The following is a 20,919-nucleotide window of genomic DNA, read 5'->3' as shown; positions in this document are numbered from 1 at the left end:
CCTCCTCCCGCTCCACCACAACCACCCACACATGCAGGGCCTTGGAGTAGGGGTATGTTACCAGGGTGCAGAGGAGGCTACCCCCCCCCCCCCCTGTCCCCTTCTGGCTGCCTCTGCCTCAATTTTATCCCACAACTTAGACATTCACATTACTCACACTCTCATTACACATACATATAGGATCTTGGGGGTGGGCACGATACACGGAGTCCAAATTACCATCAGGGTGTACACCTCACCCCTGGCGTCGTTGCCCACCTCTCAATTTTGAATACATGTAGACATTGAGGGCTAGCAGGAGGGACTATGCGCTTACCTGCTGCTCTCTGGCAGGTAGCTCCATGCCCTCCTGCGTTTTAATTGCACCTTAGAACACACATGCATCAACACTACAATGAGCGGGTGGAGGGAGGTTTGGAGTCTTCTCTCACCCCCGTTCTCTGCGGCCTGCTGGAGCGGGGGAGGCTAGGAGGAGTTGGCCGTCCGACTGCGGTCTGGGGTGTGGGGCCTCCCTGCTGCTGCGGAGTCGGGGCGGTCTGCCTCTCCCCACCGCAGGGAAAAGGGTAACACCACCTGGGTCTGGGTGCAGTTCCCCCCTCCAGGGGCAAGGGTACCTAGACCCGGTTCGTAGAGTACGCTTGGGGAGTGTGATCATGTGTACAGCGTCTCTTTATGTCTGTCTCCACGTTGGTTGAGTGTGGAGTAAGTGCATATGAGAGCATGAGGGTGGGAATGGATGTTTGTGTCTGTGTGTGCCTGTATGTCTGTGTCTATATGTCAGGTTGGGTATCAGACGCCACCTCTCTGGGGACATCTCAGGACCTCCAAGGTTTGGAGGCCTATCTCCACCCACCACCACTTCCCCTGCCAGTGGCGGACTCCCTCAGGTGTCAGTGCGTTGGTGGTTCTTTGTGTCTGGGGGTGGGCGTCCGGGTACACACCGGCTCACTCCTTGGCGGCCGCTTATCAGGGCCTGGAGCCTGGGGCTCGCTCGGGCCACTTCGGAGGTGGGGTGCCCCCGGCCTCTCGGCCTGGGGCTCGGTCACTCAGGCACAGCTGGCTGCCGGCGGAGCTCACGGGCGCGTCACTGCAACTCCCCCTGGCTTCTGCTCTGCGGCTGCTGAGTGAGCCCTCATCTGGGACTCTCCTCAGCTCTTACTGGGACAGTGGCGCGGCTGCCCCTCTGTTGGTCTTCCTTGGTCTCTTGTGTTTTGGGGGCCTCTGGATGTCTGGAGTTTTGATCTCCTCCATACCTGCTTCATACCCTGGAGGACGGGGCTGTGGCCCCCCCACACTCCCTAGCAGATCGTTACATGGAGAAACCTTTGGAATGCAAGCATGCTGATCCACACAGGTATGCACACAGGTGTACACACGGGTATTCACAGACGCGGACTACAGCTTTCTTGGCTGCTGCCTCAAAGCACATTGTGCGCTGTCTATCTTGCGTGCTGCACAATATCGTTTATTACTTAGTATCTACTGATATTTACTGCTAGCTAGTTTATTGTGATGGTGCTGTTTTTTTTATTATGTTGCTCTTTGTTGTTTGCTTTCTCTTCTGTTTTTTTTCTCCATACAGGTGACCCAGGTGTTTTGTTTTTTTTGTTTGTTTGTTTTTCTTTCTTCCCCCCCCTTCTCACCGTCTCTTCTCCCCTTTGATTTTCTTTCTCTCCCTCTCTTTCTTTCATTCTTTCTCCCTGTCCTATCCCCCAGTCATGTCTGTCCCGTTTGTAGCAACTGAAAATAAAATAAATTCATAATTATAATAAAGGTCAATCAAATGGACCAATATGGCAAGGCCATGATGATCCACTTGGTAAAATAAATCTGCTTGGCATCTTTCTTGGCCTTAAGACAACAATTCTGATGGCTAAAGATCCAAACGGGACACAAAAAAAAAAAAAGAAGAAGAAGACCACAAGCTGGTGCCAACCATAAAGTAGCCAGCTGTTTACAGTCACAAATGCAGAAAAGGTCATGTAGTAGGGAGCATGGCTTTGCAAGCCATTGGGCTCTCTTAAATAAGAAGCCCTTAATTCATGGGTGTCAATCATAAGGCCAGATTTGGCGCAACAAGAGAAATGCGAAGGAGGATGAAAACCTTGGACTTTTAACTGTATTTTGCAGCTTCTCTTACACATAAAGACCTCCCCATGCCCATTCATACTACGTCAAAGTAAATAAGTAGTAGATAAACAATTTAATGATTCCTATAGAAATGACTGTTTTATATTGGAGATTATGCATCAGAATTTCAGGAGCGGGACCACGCCTCCAAACACGCTCCTTCCGGTTGTCATCTATATAGGTTCCCCCCAGTTCTGCAAGCTGTTCATTCTCGTTTACGCGCCCCACCCTCCCTCCCTCCCCTTTTCAATTCTTTAACTTCTTCACTTCTATTTAGTACATAGGGATCTGCCAGGCCCGGGAGCCATCGCCAGTCCCATTTGAGGCCTTCCCCAAACCGCAGCTCAGTTCATGTCCAAGCATTCACCTTCACCTACTAAAATGCTGTCTAACCTAAAAAGAGGATGTGGGCCCAGCAAGTGAAAAGTTATTTCTTACAGTTGTGCTGACTGGCATCTTTTGTTTACTACAGCAGCATTTCTTTATCATGGAGAAAAAACGGAGGCATATTGTTTAAATTTTACTTCTTTTTTTTACTTCTTTTTTATTAAACTTGTAGTTAAAGTTCTTTATAAACACAAAAGGGAAAGTTTTACTGGTCTGGCTTCCTTAAGATCAAAGTAGCCTGTATGTGGCCTGCAGTATAAAATGAGCTTGACATCCCTGCCTTAACTGATCTCATCTTACAAATGTTTTATATAGCAGCAGTTGGACTTCTGACAACAGATGCAAAAAAATAAAAAAGCACCACCAATTGGAATTGTGAAGCTTTATATATTTCTGAGACTTACATACTGAATATTTACATTCATGTATCAAAGCCACAAATTCTGCTGAGGGATGGGATAGTAGGGGTTATAGTTTTATTCTTTTGTGCGAAAGGGTTTATTTTTCTTTTTATATCCTTTTAGCAAAATAAAATGTGTCCACACTGTTCTACACCAATTTTTCTCTTCTGGGATAATAAAAACCTAAGACTGAAATGAAACCACAGCTCTAGACCCTAAACATTATAAGTCATCCAAGTAGGCTTGGTAGAATTTTTAACTTCACAAGAACTGGATTCTCATGGGAAAACGGACTTCTCACCGTGACAGGTGCATCCCAGATGTGAGGAACTGTGATACTACTAGAGGTCTTGGAGAAAAAAGAAAAAAAAAACAGAAGACAGGGGAAACAATGAGGCAGAGTACAGTGGATTTATGAAAATAAGGACAAAACGTTTTGTATGGTGAAGAAAAAGAAAAGGGAAACTGCAGGTGGAAGCTCAGTCATAAAGGTCAGTTTGGGGGCATATTGTGGATTTTCTGAGTGAATCACGAACTAAGTAAATTCCACAAAAGTGCAGGGAAAATACATTTCTGTATTGTATTGCAAAGTGTACTTATGACAAAAAATGACCTATTTTTCCTGGTGTTTTCCTATTATTTTCCAATTATGCAGCTTGTTGCATGAATCGGCATATACAGATTGACATTCATAGTTGTTGTGGTGCTTTTTGTGTTTCTTCATGCCGTTAGTATTTCAGAATTTCCCCTTTTAACTTTAAAACAATAACAGATGGGTGGTGTTGTGCTACGTCTTCGCCGGTTTCTTAGACACTTTGGCACCACCTGGTGTATGAAAACAAGACTGCATATCTACCATTTTATAACATTGTAGTTGTATCTACTTGGATAGGACTACTATTCTAAAATTTACAATAGGTGACTTTCACATGCACCTTCTAGGCTTATAGTGTCAACAGAACATTTTTATTATATTTTATTGTGACCTCATGTTGAAAAGCTGTTAAATAAAATGGGACATTTATGGGATACTTAAGATTCTTAAAACTACTACTAATTCTAAATGACATATTTCCAACTACAGCTTTGCCTAGGTATGCATTTCAGTTACATATGGTTTGGTTTGGACACACCACGCTCACTCACGTACCTGCACGTACACATACGACTGTCAGTGGTGAATATAACGTTAAGCTGAAAACAGCTTGTTCTGTTTTAGCATGATGTCACTTACATCAGTCTCCTCGTCCCGCTTTTTGGGGGTTTGAAAAACGCACGGACTCACACACACTGACTCTCTGAGAGGTTTATCCGCTCCCTACAGTGTCCCAGCCTATCCCACAACCCCCTGGGGCTGTAACCTGTGATCCAGGAGAACTGTACTCTGGGTAACACTGTTTTCATAACCACTCCCAGTCAGTCCACAAACACACAGAACCACAGAACATATGTAGCACATTACATACTCATGCACACACACTCACATTGACAGGGTCTACAAACATACAAATGTGGAAAGCTTCACAGACTTTCCTGCTACGTTAGTGTTTTGGGGTCAACCGCTATTAATTCCAGGAAATTTAAGCTAATAAGCCAGACATTTAATAGTGCACTGTATAACAGACCCATGTGCATGTGTGTGTCTGTATAGCATTATCAAGTTTCTTCATCAGTATCAAGTCGGTTCAGCAACAGTGCAATGCACAGCTGCTGTGGATGTGTGCATATGTGGATCACTATATAGTGCTAGTCACTTCAATGAAAAGAGATAGGACATCTGCACCGGCAGCATGCCTTTTTCTCATGCCTTTCTCCTCAGAGGCGAGACAAAATATGACTGAGCTGTTTCACAAACAGCCTGCGGGAACAGGGAACACAACATACTGGCAAAGTGGCTCTGTCTGCATGTCCTTGAGATTGTTTCCAGGGCACTGTGAACAGATAACGTTCATACATTCAGACAGAAGTTGGAGCAATTTAAGGACACAAAGTTCACTTTATTTTTGGTTCAAACAAATATTACACACATCTTAAGCCCCTTATCTCTCCACATGAGAGCTTTGAAGCACATAGCTGACAATGCACTTTAAATATCAATCTTTGCTTTCTTTGGATCATTATTTTTTCTTTTTTTCTAGATACCAGTATAATGGTACCCCTCTCAAAATCTCAACCTTGGCATTTTTATGCCAAACATAAGCCTCGTTGGTCACTTGACAATCTCTGAAACCACTTTATAGCCAGACATCCACTCCAATTGATGTCACCATGGTGCTGTGTTAGTTTCATCTTATATAACATACTCAATGAGCAGCTGTGTGGTGGCTCTAGCTATGGCCTGGGGATTGATAAGAGTTTGAGGAGAGTGAATGGACATCTGTTTATTAGTATGATAGCATTGCCTAATTTCTTTTCCGCCTCCCATAATATCCCTTTACTCCATCTCCCTTAGTAATTGAGAATGAGTAATAGCACAAACAGAAACATTTAAGACAGAAGTTGCTGACAGTCAGTATTATTTTCACCTTGACACGTGTTGTGTACCAGCTTTTATTTTCCATAAATTCAGCTGATTCCAGTAATCTGAAACCAGAACCTTTAAAGGGGAAAATAAATCAGAGATTTTGCAGGAAAGAACAGCCGGTGTGTCTTTAGTGCTATGTTATGTAACCCTGTTAGTGGTAGGACAAATAAAACTAGAAGACAAACATCTTGTTCTTTAACAAAAATACATTATACATACAGTAACAAATCAGCAACTTTGAATAATGTAATATCAATACATTGCTGCTGTTTTTTATCTAAAAAAACAGTCACAGACAGATTATGAGACTTCCGTCCCTGGACACAGACACAGATGTCCCCTACCCTAAAACTTTTCATACTAGGTTATGAAAAAACAAGACGTAAGTTTTGATATTGAAAAGGTGGTTTAATGCTCTTACTGATTTACATTTCTGTGTGTTAGACTCTTCAAAGTATATAATTGAGTAAAATGATCCCTGGATACAAAGTACTGCAAGGTAAAGATGCAAACTTATGTAAAAACAATCTTGAAAATGAATTATCTGGTAATAAAGTAAATGGTGTCAAAATGAAAATAAATATACTTAAAATAAATTCAACCTAATGTACAGAAAGGCAGTGTTTTTATTCTTCGGCTATGAAAAGCTACTCTCATCTGGTTTGAATAATGACGCACCCAACCCACATACTCTTCTTTGCTGCAGGAGTCAACCTCCAGATGTTGGACGAAACCTTTCAACATTCCTACTACTAGTCTGCTAACTGCCCTTACAAATATACACACATACTTTGTAGGTTGCACACACACAAGGAAGTTCAAAGCTGTGCCAGAGGGGAGCAGGTGGCCAGAAACAACACACTGCATCTAAACAGTTCTAAAGCCTGCAGTCTGAATATTCAAAGTCTAATCGTCCATAGAAAGGAATTGCAGAAAACAGAAATTCTATTGTTATTTTGAAGTAACCCCATGTAATTGTAAAATTGTTGCACATAAATCCATATATGCTTTTATTTTGTTATTGTTGTTATTGATGGATACAGGGTCAGGTTTGCAGAAGCAATTATTGGTACGAACTTGTCCATCATTCATGACTAGCGCAAAGACAATCAGGAAACAAGAAGAGAAAATCATTGCAGACCACCACACACACACACACACACACACACACACACACACACATACACACACACACACCAAAACACCAAAGGAAATCTGTTTTTCCTCTCACAGCTACCCTAACAGCAAACTTTCCTGTCACTTTCAAATGCATGTCAATGCCAAATATCTGTTCATGCAGGCAAGCATGTATATATACTAAAACTACTGACTATATGTACTGTACATTAGGTTAGTTATTTTGTACATAATAAATATTTATTTCAGTGCTCACAGACATCTTCGCACTGCTTGTATAAATTCTCAAAACTTAAAAAGTTAAAAGCATTAAAAGCATTTATTTAGCAATTTAACATAGTATGTGTATATCTGTTTCCATATGGATACTGTGTCTCTCCTAATAAATGTAGAAACATTGTAAACACACTGAGAGACACCAGACCTGAATATACTTTGCCAAAAGTTGAAGGCCAGAGGCTCTTTTTTGTTAGCATTTACTATACTTATGCATTTCCTAATGTTAAGATGTGCCAATGTAATGAAAGTAATGCTATTTAGTGTAATTTCATTTTCTATCTTGAAATTGTTGGATGCATGTTTGTTTTTACACTTGTGAATATGTGCGAGTTTTGTCAGGTGAGAGTTGTGTTATAGTTGAGAAACAGCTTGTGAGCTGCCTACTAAGTCCTGGAAGTTCGATCACAGTTTGAGCATAAGAAGAACAATAAAATAGTTTGTGTTTAGTCATTTATTTGTTTTGGTGGTTTGTGGTTTGTGAACAGCATGTGCTTGTAGTCCATTGATGAGAAGAAAGATTCAGTCTTTCATTCCATAAAAACAAGACTACTGTGAATATTTTGCCTGTGAAGTCACTGACTAATTCTTCCATGGAAGTTGTTCTTTTTCAAAAACAGATGGGTCTTCTCAGCAGTATGAGTGTACAGAAGGGTGTCAGCTAAAATAGAAGGTACATGCTGTGAGCTTGATTCTCAGATGAACACATCTGTTAGCATAACTATTCCTGAAGAAAAAACACTCCCTTGCCCTTCTGGTATTAATCGCAGCTCCTTACAAATGTGGAAAGGCTCACTGCAGAGCTCAAAATCACAGATTTTCCCCCACAAACATCTGACACCAAATAGCACATAAGAGATGAAGTCTCGAATTGAAAGCTGACGCCTCTAGCTGTCCAGTCTCTGTTCTAGTCTCATTATCTGCTTCAATAAATACAAAGAAAAATAAATCCATCTTTAAATACCACAAATGTTCAGCCTCAGAGCCAGACTAGAAAAAGTCAGGGAATTAACAAAGTCATTAGGACTTATCCTTTGTGGTTCAGGAACATGTGTCCAAAATGATATTGCAATCCATCCAAGACTTGCTGAGAAATATGGGAGGCCAACGGATGTACATTACCATCTCCGCAGTCACTGCTTTTCCTAACAAAAGAAAATACTCTATTAATTTAAGAAGAGATGGTCACTTCATTATATTGCAGTACTTTTAACTGTATTTTTGCAAAGATGGCTGCACACACAAACTCAGACACCACAGCTGTACAGAAACCTTACCTGGTGTTTCTCACGTTTTAGGACTGAGGAACTAAAAGGAGAACAAATACCTTCTTATGGACTTCAGATCCTTAGATAAAGCGTTCCTTCACTCAGTTCTTTCCTTACTTCATAATCTGGAGCCTGCAGTAAAACTTTCCTTATTTTCAAAAACACTTCACCACTACCACATGCTAAAAACATAAAAAGTAATATATAACACACTTTAAAACAAGTCACATTATCTGTAAATGAATAAATACAAAATATAAAGTTATTAATACTAATTAATTATGCTAAACCTTTACTGTTTTTACATGTTTAAGTTGGAGAAGTCATATTTATCTGCAGTAGTTTAAAAAACTTCAGGTGTTATTTCTTTTCCAGATACGAAGATGAGATGGTGTTTGGGAAGTGATTTTCAACTTATTAATGTTGCGTAGCACTTTTTCACCTCCTAGATTATTTATTGATACATTTTAATAAAGAGATTTTTGCTCTTTGATCTTTTCATGCCTGCCTGCCTCCGTGCCATGTTTAATATTCCTGTAAGGACTTCCAGCAGTGTTTATGTGATCTTCTATGAATAAAAGAACCAGTGCAACGTAACTTCAACTTGACTTTTCAGCTTTAATGGATGAAACACACTTTAAAATCTAAGGTAAGCATCTCACCTGACACTACCATGTGTCTCTGTGATTTTGATTTATTCATTTATTCATTGGTTAGATGCAAATCTGTGTCGGCTCAACTGAAATGGTCTGTTGCATAGACTAGGTAGTTTTTTGAACTTGAAAGCCTGTTTCAGCATAGTGATGGCCTTGTATGATAAGATTAGTGGTAACTGGGTAGTTTTTAGTCTAACATGAACATTTACACCCACTAGTGCTCCTTTAGACTTTGTTTTGTACCAGGGTGATGCAGCTCTGATTCACTTTTATAAACATTTTTGTGTTTTTACAGTGTGATATCGCTCTTACCCTATGTGTGGCACTAAAAGCTGAAGATAGCTCTATATTTTTACTCAGCTTTTTCGGACACAGGCACAGTTAATCCCATGTAGTTTCAATAAAAGCACATGGTTCGCACTAATGCTTTGATCTCTTCTCTCCCCATCTCATGCTGTTTTGAGAAATGGGTCCCAAAGTTACATAAACGTACTTTCTGTGTTTGACCATACCCCACTGCTGATGTATGTACCCTATGTGTGTGTGAGTACTGTTTACCCTGACTTACAAGGCAAGCCCTCTATCCCAGAACTCTATCAAATCTCTAATAATTTGAAACTGGTTCATCTCCACTCAAAGTCAACCAGGAATCCAGCTGCTTCACTGTCTGGATAAACAGGTTCGGAGCACTGTGGAATGGCTCATAAAACCTTTGCCAATCCCCTCTACAATCCCTGCTTTGCTCCCCACATGAGTTTTGAAAGAATTTGGCATTTCCCTGTAAAGAATTCTTGAAGATCACAGAAGACTTCTCTGTGTCGATTTTTGTTTTTGTATAAAACAGTATAAAATCTGCACAGTGATACGGATGTAGTTTCTACAAAATCTATTTACCAAGGCTACTGCATTTTTCAAGAATAGGGCTGAGACACGTTGGGGTGGCTTCGATTGAATAGGTTCAGTTTGGCTATTCACACTGTTCATCCTGAATTAAAGAACTTAGACATCAGAGAATACGTAAAACACAGAGTGAATTCTTCATCTGTGGGGGAAAAGGTATAATTTCTGGATAACTTGAATAAACTTGAAAAAAAAAGTACTTTCCCTTGTTGTCCCTGTGCTATCATGCACACAGTTCAAAAGCAATACGAACATCTCTGATGTTGGACTGCCATCTGCTGAGCAGTTTAGGTAAAAACCTTTAACCCCATTGTTTCTGTCTGACTTTTTAAATGTTCGTTGATCTTTTACAATGAAAAACAAACATTACTGGAACTAGCCGTTGAATATGAAGATTTTAACTGCCGTGAATTTAAATTTACTTACAACTAAACACTTTAGATTCATAACTCTGAGCTTTCAAATTTACATGTAACGTTACATGATGAAAGGATTACAGCGCCATCTCATACATCCCCATCAACACACTGCTGTCTTGAAAATTAGCCTCTGTACACCACCACACTGGATTTTAAAGGAAACAATCAAGATAGGATTAAAGTGCAGACATGAAACCACTTCAGCTGCATTCAGTAATCTTTTAGGCTCTTTGGTGTTTACTGGCCAGTGCATTTCTTCTTTGTAAGAATGCACGTATCTTAGATATGACTGTTCCTGAAGTTTAGGGGTTTTTTCTGTCTTTGTGACAAGTTTATTTTAGTTTTTCCTTCATGTGCGCCAACATATCTTTGGACCCTATACTGAGAGTTCCAGTGAACTCCTACCAAATAAATGTTCAGCATTTAGAATCAACTCCATATCCTTCATCTGCTTAATTCATCAAGCGAACAGGTTTCATCTGGCTATGAAACATGTCAATGACATTTTATTCTGAATTTCAGTCACATCTGGAATAGTGAAATTGTGACATTGCCCAAATGAACACTGCTCCCACCTCCAATTCAAAAACATATAAGATATTAGAGATTGCAATACATGTTCAAACTTAGCCACACCTCTGAGATGTCAATCATGAATATTTAAATAGCCAAAATAATACTGTACATTAAGGATATAACTTATGGTTATAGTAATGAGGTTTTATAGCCAGTAACATCTTAATGAGCTGTTATTTCAGAAACAAAACAGTAGCCAGACATTAGCAAGTACATGCATCTCATTTCCAGTTTTAAGATGCTACAATGTACCTTTGGTCCATATACAAATGAAGATACACCAGAAGAGTCAAAATTATATAGTAAAGTGCATACTTTTGATGGAGAAAAAGATAGATTCCCCCAGAATAATACATGATGAAGAAAGATTATTCGCAATAGAAGACATGCTAATTAAAGTCATTTATTATCCTCACTGATGACACAGTCTTATCAGTGCTCATTTACAAGCACAGCACAGGGCCATCTCATATACAGCGTAAACATTTCCTTGAACAGAATCGGATTAATACTGCTACCTAAGTCTCTGTGAGAGACACATCCAAGACTGCTAAACAGAGGATAAATGGCATGATGTGAAATACCAATTTGTGTAGCTCATCAGCTGTAGGATGTTTGGAGTCCATTATCCTGGGTTCAACTTTAGAAACAAATGTAACAGAGGGGCTTAAGGAATGCACATCTTCTGTTTGGGCCATGATGGTAGTGTAGCCATCTCTTCATAGGTGCAATGACAATTTAACCCACCAAAAAAATGAAAAGAAAAAAGAAGCAGCACAATACTACGGTGTATTCTAGTTTAACATTTATAGTTTTATTTCTGCAAAAGAATGTTTACTGTGGTTTGTAATGGACAGGTTACATTTTCACCACATTTTTTCAGTTTATTGCTTTTAAAGTAGAGTAAAAATCAGGTTAAGGTTCTGCAGGCTTTAGCTGTGAGCAGATTTGTGTGCTTGAGAAGGCAAGCAGGGGCTTCAAGCTGTCGAGCATGGGCCCTTGTTTGTCAAAGTCTGCCTAATAACTTCATTACACAGGCTCCTCCTGCTTTTTGAGCTTTCATCTGCTAGTTCTTCCACCTCCATGAAGAAGTTACTTCTCACTTTGAAATGTAGCATTAGTCTATTTAGTAAGGTCTTAAGGCAGTAGCCTTTGCTTTTTGCATTCCAGGGTACTGCTGTTACGGTGTTTCAGATCACACACACACACCGAAAAAAAAAAAAAAAAAAGGGGGGGGGGGGTAGTTGGAAGCCACTGTTATAATGCCAAAGCTCCACGAGGAGAGACAAATCCCTTTGGGGTTGTGTCAGGAAGGAAATCTGGCATAAAACTCTGCCAAAGCATCACACAATATGGTTTTGGCTCCTGAAATTATGTTCCCATACAAGTAAAATTAATTTGCAATTGCATTTTGTAAAGCCTTTGAAAACATCTTTTCATTTTCAGACCATCAATCAAAATCAGTTGTAAAGCAAAACATCTCTTTTTTGTAAACAAAACCAAGTAGTATTTGCACCTACAACCAACCACTGAATAACAACAAATCTTAATAGGTAACTAAGTGGAAAGACCCTGCTTTCACTGACTAACTCCTGGATATAATTTTCCCACTTGCCAGCCTGCCTCCTTATGCCAACTTTGAACATCTTGCAAAACTGCACAGTGTCTTGTTGGAGAAATTTTAAGTTGTCCATTCCAGTTTAGCTGTAAGGGAACAAAGGTTTTTAGAAGACCAGGTTGCACACTGAATAGGTACAGTATGAATACAATTATTACAAAACACACAATTTGCTGACAGATGTAATGGAATATTAAGCTTAGATTCAAGTCCAAGCAACAAAAAACACAAAACAATAATAAAATAATAACATTACAGAGCAGCTGTTGTTGTGCAAAGGAAAAAGAATATCTTCCAATGTTTATTACAACCTGTGTTCACATAAATGTAAGAAGTCTGGTTGTTGTAGATTTTTAGCAATGACCTAACGTCATAACCATCATGTAAACATTTTCTCTACATGGTGTAAGGGACTGGGGGACTTCGGCTACAGAAAGCTACAGTTTTAAATGCATTTGCTTAACTGAGGTTTGAACAGGGTTTGTACAACAACAAAGATTCATGACTAAAAATGAATAGCTAGTGTTAGAATGTATACACACATGGACACTTGTAACCAAAAACCAAAAGGCAGACTAAAACCTCTAACCAGTCTGATTAATTCATCTACACAAGCTAAACAGGAGGGTTTTTGTACACTCTTGAAACAGTATCCAAATGCTCAGCTCAAAAAACAAAACAAGAAAAAAGAAAAAACTGACTGCAATGCTTTAAATTTAGTTAGCAATGCTAATACTCTCAAAACACTACAGTTTTTATTTTCCATTAGGAGGTAGGGGAGAAAACCAACAATACCAGCATATAAATGCAGGTTCTCCAGCAACATTGATGCAGTGCATGTAAACACATTCTGATTTCCTGCCATTACCTGATGTCTCCGAGGAACAGTTTGTGAATGGAGAAGTAATTAACCTAAGCAATATGTAATAAAACTCCTTGTGAGGCATTTTAGACTAGAAAATAGACCTGCTTACTCAACTACTCTGTAACTACCATTTTCCCACTTTTCTAATTTCTGCTCGTCATGAATGTCACAACAAGAATTGGATAACTCAAAGTATAACTTCCACAGATTTTGCTACATCATACAATATTTTGACAATTTCTGCCAAAAAAAGAAAAAAAAAAAAGAAAAATGATATCAGTAGCATTCTGAGAATGCGAAATGTACTTGTCAATAGAGACAAAACTGTTGGAATTAAAATAAAGAGTTTAAGACTAAATAGCACATGTTTTTAAGTGTTTTGTTCTTTTAAAATCAGTTTCTATACATCTGACAGCTTGTAAAGGCCTCAAGTGAAAGGAAAGTTTTATAGCATAGAGGAGAATATGGCCCCACCCAATCACCCCATTATGGCCTGTTCAGCTTCATAACAGCTGAGACTGCAAAAAAAAAAAAAAATTAAAAAAAAAAAAAAAAAAAAAGGCCCATCTTGAGTCCTGGCTATGAGCTATAGAAATCCTGCCATGAGTAAGTAAAATTCTCATTTACATAAATTCATAGCTGCTAAGGCATGAGTATACTAGTCATGAATGTGCATGCAGATGACTGTGCGTCACTTGTAAAGGCAGGCAGATATAGTCAAGCTACTAATAACGTTAATGCTTTAGGGTCTCTTAACTGTGCAATGATTATAGCTGGAGCAAATATCAGCCAGCTGAATTTGAATTATTTTACGGGAAACATTAAAGAGAATAAATCAGGTACAGCATCTAACCCTGTAAACATAAGCCATGTTTACAGGCATCTGAAAATGTTTAACTTTTTTAAAAATAAAACGTAATTTAAAAGCAAATACACGTAACGAGTACTCAAACAGGAATGTTATGGAGTGCTGAAATATTTGTAGGAAATACTGGAATAATATCAGCACCCACTGCAAAGTTATGCTGTGATGGCAAGGGGAAGATGACTGTTTAGAGAGAATGCCAGTCACGTCTGAGCTTTAGATAGAGAAGAAGCTGACCACGTCCAGTTTCTGGATTTTAGCTGACAGCAGCAAATCTGGTGGCGGTGTGGGGCAAAGGCCAGTAGCTTTGGTGAGGCTCCAAAACCATAATGGAGGATAGGATTGTGAGGTCTCCAGCGTTGTCCTTGACTTATTAGGAAGTCATGGTCTTCGTGCCCACTACATGCTCTTCATCTATAGCTTTTAACACAGAGACCTGAAAATGGAAAGGAATTAAGATCTGGGTCCAGTATTCTCACATCACCTTGATTTTTATGTATATATTTTATGCAAATATGTTTGATCCAGTATGGCATGATGACTTCTCAAATTGATAGGCCAGGACATTTCTACCACTAAAACATGTTAAAGTACACTAGTACACTTTAAAATAGCACATAAGAATACAAGTGTTCTAGACTAACGTAAGGAATTTTTCTTAATTATTACATTATTAAAATGGACACTAAGTAAATATAGTGAAGACAGCAGAGTTCATTTATGACTAAATGAAATGCAATATATCAGAAAATATCCAAATAAATTTGCTTCTAAAATTTATTTGGATTTTAGAACTTTTTTTTTTTCAGGACACAGGAACTCACCATAAACTGGTCCCCGTTAGTGAACCTCCTCTCAATCTCTTTTCCCAGGTCATTGTCTGGCAATTTAAGGTCCTCTCTGGTTTCTCCGTTGTCATCCATCAGAGCCAAGAAACCATCAGCCACATCAATTACCTAAATTTGCCATTGTAAACAGAATGGAAGAGGTTAATAGTTTAGGAAATCATAAGAGTGATTCAAGTACTTTTTCCTATTGCAATTGCTGTAAACATTAATTTTAATGCTTTCTTCATAACACTGTGGTGATTCACACCAACAGAAAGCATTTACTGTGAAGCAGCAATACACAGAACATTGTGGTTTAGATCAATAACAAAGCCCTAAAAACAAGAAAACGTTTATAAAAATAAAATTAAAAGGAGGCAGTATATATTGTAACTTGACTTTAGGTTAAGACTGGCAATATGACCTCAAATCAAAAATCACAAATTAATTGAACATTTTACCCTCATTCTAATTCATGAATGATTATTTTATATGTAAATATGTTGAACTACTAAAGCTGGGAGATTTTTTTACACTATTATAACTGTGCCTCTAAGTGTTGTAGCTGTATATTGCAGTGGTTTCACCTAAAATATTAAAAGAATGTCTTTTGTCACTATACACATGAGATTCTCCTACCCAGTGCAGACATGTGGGAAAAGAAGAAGGGGGGGGGCACTATATACATATGAACAGTCCTAATTCAAAAAAATATCCATTATACAAATATACAAATTAGGGCTGTGCAATATGTCCCAAAATCTCATATCCCGATATAAGACATTTCTCATCCCGATGGCGACATACCACAAAATAGTGCATTTTCTGTAAATTCTGCGAATCTCGGGGAATTCTATTTGTGTGAAGTGTTTTCAGTTGGCCGTCGTGTACCTGGAGTCGAGTGTTTTGACTGATCCATGAAACTGCTGCGGGGAAAAGCCTTTTCTCAAGTTTGAGTCTAAGGTTTATTTTGAGCACCTAATGACTCTTTTTTTTTTTGCTTCTCATCTGTAAACTCTCCACACTCTTACACATGAGTCTTGCGTAGCTAGTAGAAGTGGTTTGTCGTGTTTGAGTCTGTGGTGGGGACTGGTTTGCGGCATAATTTGCATAGTACAGTTTTCTGGTTCGTGTCAGACTTTTCATAACCAAACTATATCCATGCTACAGAGGTAGCCCCTCGTTTAGGAATAAGATCCGTGATTTGTTTTGACTGGTTTTTCTGTTTGGACCTACCTGGTTCTCCCTCATCTCCACTGGCTATGTTGGTATTCTCTGTGGTGACCATCCAAACAAGGAAAAGATCTTGCCGTAAACATTGTACTTTGCAACATCACGAAACTAACGACAGCGTATAATATGAAACAATAGACATTTTAATTTCAACATCTGATATATTTCGTCATATCGCACAGCCCTAATACAAATATTGGGAAAAAATAACACTTCATTTCTAATTTTTATGCATTTACCGTGTGGGTTATATATTGCACAGTGGTATTCTGGGCTAGAGGAAAAACCCTATTATTTTATACATACTACAACCAGAAGGAACTAGTACCTGATGCCAATTACATGGAATTTACGAGATTATTAAGTTAGTGACACCAAATTAAGGTAGAGCTGGGCGATAGAACGATAACGATATGTATTGCAAAATAACTTTTTCTCGATAGAAAAATTAAACTATTGCGATAGGCCTCGCCGCTCTTGTCCTCTTTAAAAAAAAAAAAAAAAAAAAACAGCCAATCCAAATTAAGTAGCGCAGAACCGAACCAATCACAGCCTCAGCATCACGTCGCGTGACTTGTTACGTATAGCACAAGTGCCAAGCCGCACATGTGTATTTGTTTGGGAAGCAGCCAGCCGCTTTGCCGCCCGGGTAATGGAGGAAATGAGTGTGCCGACTAGAGAAAAATCAACCGAGAGCGTGACCGAAGGTTACTGAAGAGAACACAGATGATGGTTCCAATGCCGGAGAGATTGTCGAACGGAAGAGCCATAGAAGTTCCGTAGTGTGAAGGTATTTCGGCCATTTCAAGTCTGAGAAAAAAAAACAGTAGCGCGCACTGTAAATTGTGCCGAAAGCAAGTCTGGAAATACAATAAACCGGTGCATGCTCAATCTCTGACTGGAAGCGCTAATTCGTCATTCGGCTTTTGTCAGACTAAAGTAACTGTTAAAACTGTTTGAAAAGCTCAGCTATACAACAAGGAGAGCTTGAGAATTTCCTTTTAGTTCTCAGTTTATTTGATATTGACAAAAGTTAGTCAATTTTGTTTGTTCTTCTGTAAAACAAACTAAGATTTATTTTTAGAATTAATATTTTGTTTCTAAGTGGAATTGACAATTTAGTAGTCTGTTTTGTTTGTTCTATTTTGAAACTTAAACGCTTTAGCAGCTGCCTTTTGTGTAGTTTGCAAGATTTGCCTTTATTTATCTGAAAAAGTCTCATGTTCCTTAAGTACATCTACCCTGTTGAACTTATTATGGGAAATAAATATTTAAATCAAAACAAGCTGCTGATTATTTCACATTTTACTTGTGAGCAACGGCACATTTAAATCTTACAAATATAGTTATTTGGCTTATATCGTGATAGATATCGTTATCGCCTGAAATGAAAAAACATATCGTGATATGAAAAAATCTTATATCGCCCAGCTTAGAGCTGTTACCTTAAATTAGATTTAAGGTAACAGTAGTATAATTTTTACATCTGTGTATCATTTGATGTTGCTACAAGATCCAGATGATGCAATTCCCAAACAGTGCAAGATGGCTGATTACTCACTTTGAACTCAGTATAGATCAAGCCCCCGTCTTAGGTTTTGGGTCTCACATAACTATTGTTTAACATCCCCAGTATCTGCTGCATTTGCAGTTACAGCAATTATCATTTCTCATTCAAATTTAAACTTAGCAGTCTAGCAATGTGCTCTGTCATTCTTTGTTGTGCATGTGCCTATCAGGGACAGTGTCATGTACAGTCTTTAATTCTAAACCATTACCAAAAAAAAAAAGTGCACACTACGTGGAAAAGCACCTAGACAACCGCAGACACCAAAGAAGTTGTGAAGTGTATGGTCTGGGTGGCACATCTATACAAAGCCTGAAATCTGTCACATGGGCCTCTATACATCCATAGGTAGAACGTAACATAATAAACCACCACCAGGAAAATGCAAATTATAAGACTCATTTGCTACATAGAAGATTTCATTATACGAAGAAAAAGATGCATTTTCTGAAAACTACGGCCTCTAAATAGCCCAACAGTTAGAGAAGACTGCTTATTGGTCAATCCAAAACCTGACCGACCAGTCTGATGCCTGTATATATTTTTTTAAACATACTGAAGCAACACTTCAGCTCTGATAAATGAGACACACCCCTTCAGCAGTCAAACCATTCATTCCTTTCACGCTTTAAACAAATTTCCAAACAGTTACTACCCTTTAGTACTAAATTGTTTAACCTGCACAGCAAGCAATATTGCAAGATATGTCCAAAAGAAACAGTCACCTGATAGTCTTTCCTTGTTATATTTGGAACATCCATGTTGTGGGTAGATGGGCAGATATCTTCATACTTTTTCTGTGTAAAGATGTCAAGTCCAGTAAGGTGAACCTGGGAACAATGAACTGATTAGAGCTTACCTTGTGCCAAAGAAGCATTCTGTATTACTTGTACAACTGAGACCCATCAGGCTAAAGTTCCTTAAGTGCTGAATTCTAAAGTATAGACAAAGTGGTTTTACCTTTGCATGTCCATGCTTGCCAGTCTTGGAGGTAGACATGTCAACTATCTTACAGGGACGTCCTTTCAGCATGACATAGCCATTCTTCCTCAGTGCAGAGCACTGCATTGGGTATGTTGTAGAGGCCCCAGCATCAGCAGTGGAGAAATCATCATCTGCCATAGTGGATCCACAGGTTGTACTGTATCACCAGGATACATTTTTTTAAATTAAAAAAATATATACAATAAAAAATAACAATGATAATAAGATGATGATTTAACAAAGAATTTGGTTAATATGATTTGTATAGTGTCAAAAACCAATGGCCCATTGCAAGTTTACAAGAGGAATTATATAAGTGACATTAAAAAGTGAGTAATCAGCACAGATTTCCAGATTATAAACATGACAATTTAGCTCAATCTATCACAATTCAATACTTGATCTAATGTCAGCCATCCCTTTCGAATTACTTTGAGTTTGTTTACTTTGCATTTGTTTTAAAATAATTATTGCATTATTCTAAAAGTTCAATAAAGCTATAATTTTAACATGCATTCCCCAAACTAGTGTAAACATTTCTAGGCGTTGCACCCATACACGGTATCCAAGCTGCCTGCTATCCACCCGAAAAGCTAACGGCTAACGTCATATGTGAATGTGCTAAATCTATTTGGACACCAAGCTGTTGGGTTCCCAAATGTTCCCATAAACACTACTAAGTGGAAAAAAATAATACTCCAACACGGTAACTTGTCAGCCACCCTTTTCGTTCACTGGGTCAAAACAAAAGGTCGCGTTTTTCTCACACTGGCTAGGCTGCTAAGGTTAGACAAGCCCCATTAACGACCTAGCAGGTTACGTGGCAGCTGGGCCAGATGATCATCCGCCACTACAGCTTTAAAACAGTACGCTAACCGCACCTTCATCCTGTCCCTTTTCTGTCATAGTTAGCCACGTTAGCTCGCTAACCCAACCTACATCCACTGACACTGGATAACGATACTGCTGCTAATGTTAGCTTGACAACAGTGCTAAATAAAAACCTCAACGAGCGCCCACTAATTCCAAGTTACCGACAAACTGTCGAGATAACGAATGCATCACAGTGTTAGAGATGAGGTGAGTTTTCATTACACCGCAAACAAGCGCTGCACATAACGTCAGCGCTACTGTCAAAAATATTAAACTTGAGCCTGAACATTTAGCTTACCTTATATCTTAAAGAGAAAAGGGAGAGTCACTTCGCATGCGTGGAGCTTTTGTACCGCATGAGAAGCGGAGAGGGCAGGTACGGGCTCCGGTGGCATGTGTGACGTGTTAGTAGGAGGAGGGTGGGGGCGCTCATATAAACGTTGCAACGTTATGCGCTGGAGCGCAGTGGCTTCCTGGAGGTAACTTCCGCCCTGCCTTGCACACCTGTACAGACCTATCCAAAAAAGCCTCTTTTTTTTTTTTAAAGTCCCCCTGCATCAACAGTAGGCTATATGAAAACTAGTGAAGTGTTTTAAAGCATTTATGAGCTCATTTAATTCGAATCTTCACATCAAATCATGTAAAACAGGGACCCCTACATAATAAGTACACCCAGGTCCACATTTTTGGGCAAAGCACAGTTTTTGTAGTTTTGATTCTGTACACCATCAGAATGGTTTTTAAATCAAACAGTCAAGACATGCTGTGCTTGAAGTTCAGACCTTCAGGTTTAATTCACTGGGTTTAATGAAAATAGTGCATTACTGTTTAGAAATTACAGCTATTTTTATGCATGGTCCACTAGAGGCTCAAAATTAATTTGATAAACTTTTTTAAAATAAATATTTTTAAATATACTTTGCATGCAGTGTATGAAGTCTAGAGGGCATGGACATCACTAAATGTTGCATTTCCTCCTTTGAAATGCTCTGATAGGCCTTTATTGCAGCCACCTTACTGCTTGTTTATGGGTATCTCTGTCTTTAATTTTCTTTTCCCTAATTGAAAAGCATGCTCTACTGGAGAGATTAGGAAAAGAGATTGATAAGAGATTGCTTTTTCAGAGCTGTTCAGGCTTTTTGAGATGTTTTCTGTCTAATCTGGCCTTCTTGTTTTGTGTTTTGTACACCCTCTGTATTTCTGTTCATGAAGACATCTCTTGAATGTAGACCTTGACAATTATATACCTCCTTGAGAGTGTTCTTGACATGGTTAGATGTTGTGAAGTTGTTTTTTTTTATTCCAAAGATAGAATTTATGATGATCCATGTTATTTGACCCCTTTTCGGGTCTTTTGGTGTTGCTGAGCTAATCAGTGCAGGCAGATAAATTCAGTCCAGAGTTTCCATGATG

At 38.8% G+C, this 20,919-nt stretch overlaps 1 protein-coding gene across 4 annotated transcripts; it reads right to left on the bottom strand.

The window, feature by feature from the left end:
* Positions 1 to 12,458: 12,458 nt before the first annotated feature.
* LOC146686205 (eukaryotic translation initiation factor 5A-1-like) lies at positions 12,459 to 19,958 on the bottom strand. 4 transcript variants are annotated; one of them, XM_085441383.1, is made up of 5 exons: positions 19,805 to 19,958; positions 18,610 to 18,790; positions 18,375 to 18,479; positions 14,847 to 14,978; positions 12,459 to 14,458 (listed from the first exon to the last, which is right to left on the bottom strand). In XM_085441383.1, exons 2-5 carry the CDS (start codon positions 18,769 to 18,771, stop codon positions 14,396 to 14,398), a joined length of 462 nt encoding a protein of 153 aa, XP_085297509.1. In that variant the 5' UTR covers positions 18,772 to 18,790; positions 19,805 to 19,958; the 3' UTR covers positions 12,459 to 14,395. The 4 variants fall into 4 exon arrangements, with proteins under 4 accessions (XP_085297509.1, XP_085297512.1, XP_085297511.1 ...); XM_085441386.1 differs by having other exon boundaries at positions 18,610 to 18,764; positions 19,805 to 19,957; XM_085441385.1 differs by lacking the exon at positions 19,805 to 19,958 and adding an exon at positions 19,638 to 19,662.
* Between the last annotated feature and the right edge of the window lie 961 nt (positions 19,959 to 20,919).

The sequence above is a fragment of the Copadichromis virginalis genome, linkage group LG19, assembly GCF_057382275.1.
Source record: "Copadichromis virginalis isolate Kocher_CV1m ecotype Utaka linkage group LG19, C_Virginalis_male_GT1.1, whole genome shotgun sequence".
Lineage (NCBI taxonomy): Eukaryota > Metazoa > Chordata > Actinopteri > Cichliformes > Cichlidae > Copadichromis > Copadichromis virginalis.
The sequence above is the reverse complement of the archived record's forward strand: the minus strand, read 5'-3'. Positions and strand labels throughout refer to the sequence as shown.